Raw genomic sequence first — 6,000 nt, 5'->3', positions numbered from 1 at the left:
TTTTATGGAACTTTAGGTGAGAAATATTATATTTCATATAAGATTCAAGTAATTTTCTTAAAAGGAGCTTTAGGTAAGAAAAATTATATTTTATATAGGATTCAAGTAATTTTCATGTAGAAACTTTTGGCTCCAAAAATATTTCACCTTTGATTTCTTTTTTCCAAAACTATCAGTTTGAAAAGATTTTGAGAAAAGAAGTATAAGTGCAATGAAAATCTAAATTAGAACATAACGTATGTTAGTGAAATAATTTTTGCATCACTGATCAATGTACTCTATTAATCATGAGTTTATATATTACTTTAAGACATATTTATTGATTTATAAAACACATAAATAAATAGAATGTATATTTATTAAAAAGAGTTAAAAGGCAAATTATTAGTAAAAAAGAAGTAACACTTTTAATTTGTAACGGAGTTTTTATATTAATTAAATACATGAAATAAAATACACAACAAGTCAGGATGGCCGAGTGGTCTAAGGCGCCAGACTCAAGTTCTGGTTCTCGTAAGAGAGCGTGGGTTCAAATCCCACTTCTGACATTTTTTATTTTTGCATTTTTCTCCTGTTTTCTTTTCTTGTTTTATTATTTCCATTTTAATTTATGATTCAGCCCACATTACATTTTGCAATTTTTTTTCATGTTTTATTATTTCTATTTTAATTTATGATTCAGCCCACGTAGTGCCGATAAAATGAGCTCATATTTTAGTAATCCGTCCATATTTTAATGGGTTGGGTGAGCGATATTTTACATGGATAAAATATGGGTTGATACCCATATTTAACCCATAAAAATATAGGTAAAATATGGGTAAAGTATAGATTAGTCAAATGGGTTAAGCTTTTAACTTTTATTCATGATATCACTAAAAATATTGTAATTTCTCTTGCTTCTTATGTTCTTCTATAGAATTAATTATTTTTCACTATGATTGAAAAGGTGAAGTCTTTGACCCTCCAAAAAATATATATTTTAAATGTACATTTCTTTTGTTGCTTATAATTATATTTTTTTTATTTGTTTAATTTCATATTGGATAATAAATTCATAGTGTAAAATAAGCAAATCATATATTAGTATTGACATTGCTTAAAGTGCATTAAGCATGTTTTAGTCCTAAAATGCAAATATTCATTTACTTTGAAATTAAAAATATTTTTCCCTTGTTATTACAAATTTAATTTTTTATTGAAAAATTATAGGATTTTTTTGTTTTTTACTTTTATGATACAATAAAACTAAATGAAGCATTTCCAACATTTTTCATCTAAAAAAAGACTAAAATATTTTCTCCATGTTGAATTCTTAAGTAGAGTACTATTTACTCATGAAAATATGGATAAATATGGATAAACTAGATTTTACCCAACCCATTTCTTACCCAATCCATTTTTACCCATATCAAATATGAGCGGGTTGAATTATTACCCATTTTCAACCCACCCAAATTTTACCCAACCCGCCCATTTGCCATCACTAAGCCCACGTTACATTTTATTAGAAGAAAATTTTCTTTGTTCATGTTAAAAGTTTATTTCAATTGTTGAACTCAAATGTCAAACAATGTCGAGTTAATTTCTCAATCATGAAGAAATAAAATGTTATATTCTCGTATAATAACCATTAGTTGAATGGTTATTTAAGAAATTAATATGAAAATATTTTTTCATCCTCAAAATTTATTGACATAATACATAAATGTGCCCATTTGACTTTAGCTCACATTTATGAGCATCAAGTAAATACTTAAACTTGTATAAAATTGAACAAGTAAACACGTGAGTCATATGTGACATAATACATATAAATCGCCATGTAGGATTCCTACTTGCGTATTTATTTAACTTCAAATAAATTTACCTGTCTAAATGTGTATATAAGTTAAATCCAAATTAAAGAAACATATTTATTATGTCAAAAATTATTTATTCACTTTAAGGTCGTTTGATGTGTAGTAAATATGCAATTTCCCGCAAAGTATTGGGGACGTAAGTGTAGTAATACAGAAAGACGAAGATTATAAAATTTATATATACGTAATATATATAAGAAAAGAAATGCAAGCACAACTCGAATACGTAAGAAACAGCTCTGTCACAGATACGAAAAGGATAATAATGGCGACAAGCGGCAGAGATACCCGACGACGTCGTATTGTAGAACGGGGAAATGACCGATTAGCTCTAATTACCGGACGGATCCCAACCCTATCATCGGAAACTGGATCGGAAACGGGATCGGGATCGGAAACTCGCCATTCACACACCGCCTCTTGCCCTACTTGGATAGAAGGAAATCATCTCCCTTCTAACCAATCCTCTCCTGGTACTCTCCTCCTTTCCCCCTTACAATCTGAATTGTTTGCCGCCGTTGGTTAATATTTTGATATCTAAATTTTGTTTCTAGGAGGAATTATTTGCTTTTCCAATTAGAATTTGTAGACTCGAAAACTAGCAATTGATGTATCTGTGCATATATTGGCTCCACTTTTTGCCTGGCTAGTCGTCCTATTGATTATTGGGTTAGGTCAAGGTGGCGATGGTAAGGGTCTCTAGTTCAAATCGTTGAAGTATAGTGTTTTGTTATGTGTACTTTTTCTGAGAAATGAAATTAGTTTATAGCACATCTAGTGAAAAGGTGTTAATATTACTTAGTTTATGTCCAATTTATAAGTTGGTAGTTTGTAAATTTATACTCCTACCATTGATTGGAATGGAATACGTCAGTGTTATTAAAAGCTCTTGCTTTGTCACTTAAAGTGATGAAGCAACATGAACCAACGGAGGATTCATCACATAATGAGAAAGCATCACTCTTTGAAACAATGACTTGCAGAATGTCCCAATGTGAAGTTATTGGTTCTTTAAATTTCAATTTGAAGAGTTGGATTGTTATCTGGATTGTTCTGTATAGGGTGGTGAAATTAGTTATTTTAATTGCAATTTGATTATTGTAGGACTACATTCATAGATGTTCGATTTTTTTTATGTTCTGTAAATGGAGCCTTTCATCTCAAAGAAGTGTGTGCTTTTAATTGCTTTATTGCTTCAAGCCCCATGAGCCTTACTCTTTTCTTTTTGCTGTTTTCGCTTTTGAAAGTAGTGGTTTTCATCATATACTCCTGCCACACGACATAAAAAAATCCCAGTATTCACTCTAGTATGCTACAGGATAGTGCTAAAATGAGGACTTTCACAAGAGGAAGGGAATCTTCTTATAAGGTTTACATATACAGGAATCTTGTTAGTTTTGCTCAATCTTCCCAGATAACCTGATTTGTAAAGGTTCAATTTGAAAATTGATTCGAAGCGCAGCGGAGGCTAAAACACTAGGTGATTTCTTTCCATATGTTCAAGCCTTGATGAATAGAGTTATCTTGGTACCTGTGTTGGTAAGAGGGAGTAGGTACCCCATGGAATTAGTCGAGGTGCACACAAGCTAGTATAGATTCGTTCGCAGCAAAAATACTAAGAAATGTATAAAAAACTATGGTCCAAAGATATATAAGTTCAATAATTGAGAAGCTATCAAAGACATCCAATTAGGGGTGGAGGAGTATTTATCTTTCAGTTTGATATTAATAAAGATAACTGATGGTGAGGTTTCCTTTTAAGGCTGTATAAATGAAGAAGGAGTTTTGAAAATGCATTTAGAGTTGTATCCTTGATTCACAGCTTGACTTAGAAACAATTATAAACCATTGCATGTTTGGAGGCTATGATAGTTAGTATCCACTATCCAGGCTTATAAATCAGAAATTGTGATACTGATAAACCAGTTGAGACTTCCATGTTGGAGGTCTCAAGTTCGAAACCCCTTGGCAGCGAAAGCAAGGGGTGGGTCGAGCTCGTCGCATTGGGCTTGCCTAGTACGGGTAACCTCTTCTATGTGGTTTGCGAACTATTGCATAGGAGCGGGGTTTTTATCCTGTGCACACCCAAAAGGGTAGCGGCTCCGGGTTTCCCTTGTCATCCAAAAAAAGAAAGAAAAAGAGAGGGAGAGAGATCATGACAATTAGACCAGTCTCTTTAGTGATTTCTCCTTGTTGATTTGTTTGAGTTTTTCCTGATGGCTTACATTGATCATAGGGGAAGGCTTTTCGATTCTTGCTTTAAAGAGTCAAAATCAAGGGCTAGCCCAGAACTGCGCCTTTCTCAGCCTCAGGCAATCAGTGTCTGCTGTATCTCCACCCTCGCAACAATATGTCCTGTAGATAACCATGCTCCCAATCATTGAGGAGAAATATCATCATATCATATCTGTGAACTTTCTTTACCACAAAAGTTTTGCATTGATCTGATTATAATGATTTTCAGATCTACGTTAGAGAAGATAAAAAAGAGAATCTAAATACACTTCCCAACCCCATCAGTGCTTAGTAGTTGCTTCCTCACATTCCTACAACATCTTTCTTCTTAGCTTGGAGCCTTGGACTATAAACCTGTCAATGAGTCTGCTAGAGGCCTGCTTAATCAGAAATAAAATGTTGCAAGTCGAAGATCTTGGTCCCCAACTCAGTCTATAATTAAAAATTTTAAGTGACAGAGGTACCACCTGCCCCCATCTCTGGGGTCAGAAAATCTTGCTATAACCTTTTGTTATAAAATTCAATTTTGTTCAATGGGAAGGAAAGAATATCAAAGGTTGGGGTAAGGTCTGCGTACATCCTACCCTCCCCAGGCCCCACTTGTGGGAATGTTGTTGTTGGGAAGGAAAGAATATGTGAGTTTGTTGAGAGTTAAATGTCATGGCGATGTGGTTTATAGTGCTTGTGTTATTAGCGTTACATTGTTTGCTGCTGTTTTTAGTGCCTATAATGTAAGAGTTAGATTGTATTATTTATAGATCCTAGACTTGCTAACAGATATATTCTCTTAGCTCTGGTTTAAAAAGTAGGCATGTGAAGCATGACATTGGTGCTTTCACATTCTTGTTTGTTTCCTTTCTTGAGAGTGCTTGTACTGTTTCAATTAAGGAGAGTCCTTATTATACTGGTCAATCATTTGTTGCTACTTGACATTTTCTATTAAGGAGAGTGCTTATTGTACTTGTCACTCACTTATTGCTACTTCACAGTTTATATTAGTGGGAACGAGGCCGCTAGACCATTGTTGTTTGATGGTGATCATGGAATCGAGCCTGGCGAGCATGAAGAATCTGATGGAAAAAACAGAACAACTCCATTTATGCGAAAATGTGAGTCAAACATTGAAACATCAAGTGCACCTGCCTTGTATCTTGATGACAAAGAGCAATTATTTCCGGATTCATCTGCTGTAAATCCTCCATGCCTTTCTGCTTCTGATGGGGGTCAATTTTCAAAACTGAAGAGCAACTATCACAACATTTTCGCCCCAAATAAAATTAGTTCTGCAATTGCAGCTTCCGAGAGTATCCGCCTCAACTTTTCTCTTGTGGCTGCCATTTTGGTTCTTGTGTCCTATAACAGCCACTTCTTCAAGGTGGTCATATTTTTCAGACCTCTTCTGCTACTGATGTTGACCAACATATCGATTGTTATTGCGCGCCTTCTCGCAGAAGAAGCTGGGTCACAGAGGAATCAAAAAGCAGCGGCAAACGGTGTCCCTGGCGCTGGTATGGTTGATCAAATTGGAAAGGCTCTGGAGCTGGGATTGTTATTGCAAAGGATTATGGGTGCAGTGTTTATGGATTGTAGTATCTACTCAATAACAGTCGTATGTGGCCTTTCAATAGCACAAAAGCTTGGCTGGTAAATTTTTTCCTGGCTGGAGGATTTTAATAATAGCTGTAGCATCTTGATGAATTGTTTTGTCTGTTTTTTCCCCTTGTGTTAGGCTACCTTGTGTTGAGAAACATTTTGCTTCTTTTCCTTAATATATCCCCCCTCCAAAGAAAAACAAAAAACACAGAAGGATGTCCAATTTTTTGTAGCTTCACCCGATGTAGATGTTCTCAAGTTTCTAAAGCATTCTTTTCTTGGACTATCCAATTTTATGTGACATTTTTAG

The 6,000-nt window shown here is 34.4% G+C and overlaps 1 protein-coding gene and 1 non-coding gene across 2 annotated transcripts; both read left to right on the top strand.

Annotated features, from left to right (window-relative positions):
- The first annotated feature begins 464 nt into the window (after positions 1-464).
- On the top strand, positions 465-548 carry TRNAL-CAA (transfer RNA leucine (anticodon CAA)). Its single transcript has one exon. It is a non-coding gene; the product is annotated as a tRNA-Leu (tRNA).
- A 1,522-nt stretch (positions 549-2,070) lies between these two features.
- Positions 2,071-5,864, top strand: LOC125842574 (uncharacterized). The gene is made up of 2 exons (XM_049521881.1): positions 2,071-2,335; positions 5,087-5,864. Exons 1-2 carry the CDS (start codon positions 2,128-2,130, stop codon positions 5,743-5,745), a joined length of 867 nt encoding a protein of 288 aa, XP_049377838.1. The 5' UTR covers positions 2,071-2,127; the 3' UTR covers positions 5,746-5,864.
- The last annotated feature ends 136 nt before the right edge of the window (positions 5,865-6,000 follow it).

This window comes from Solanum stenotomum, chromosome 10 (assembly GCF_019186545.1).
Source record: "Solanum stenotomum isolate F172 chromosome 10, ASM1918654v1, whole genome shotgun sequence".
Taxonomy (NCBI): domain Eukaryota; kingdom Viridiplantae; phylum Streptophyta; class Magnoliopsida; order Solanales; family Solanaceae; genus Solanum; species Solanum stenotomum.
Note: the sequence above shows the minus strand (reverse complement) of the source record. Positions and strands in the feature narration are given on the sequence as shown.

What these genes read in the sequence shown, in the direction of transcription:
- LOC125842574 (XM_049521881.1), top strand. Translation starts at nt 2,128, where the DNA reads ATGGCGACAAGCGGCAGAGATACCCGACGACGTCGTATTGTAGAACGG. An exon ending in TTCTAACCAATCCTCTCCTG is followed by an intron (nt 2,336 to 5,086) that starts GTACTCTCCTCC and finishes GCTACTTCACAG; the next exon opens with TTTATATTAGTGGGAACGAG.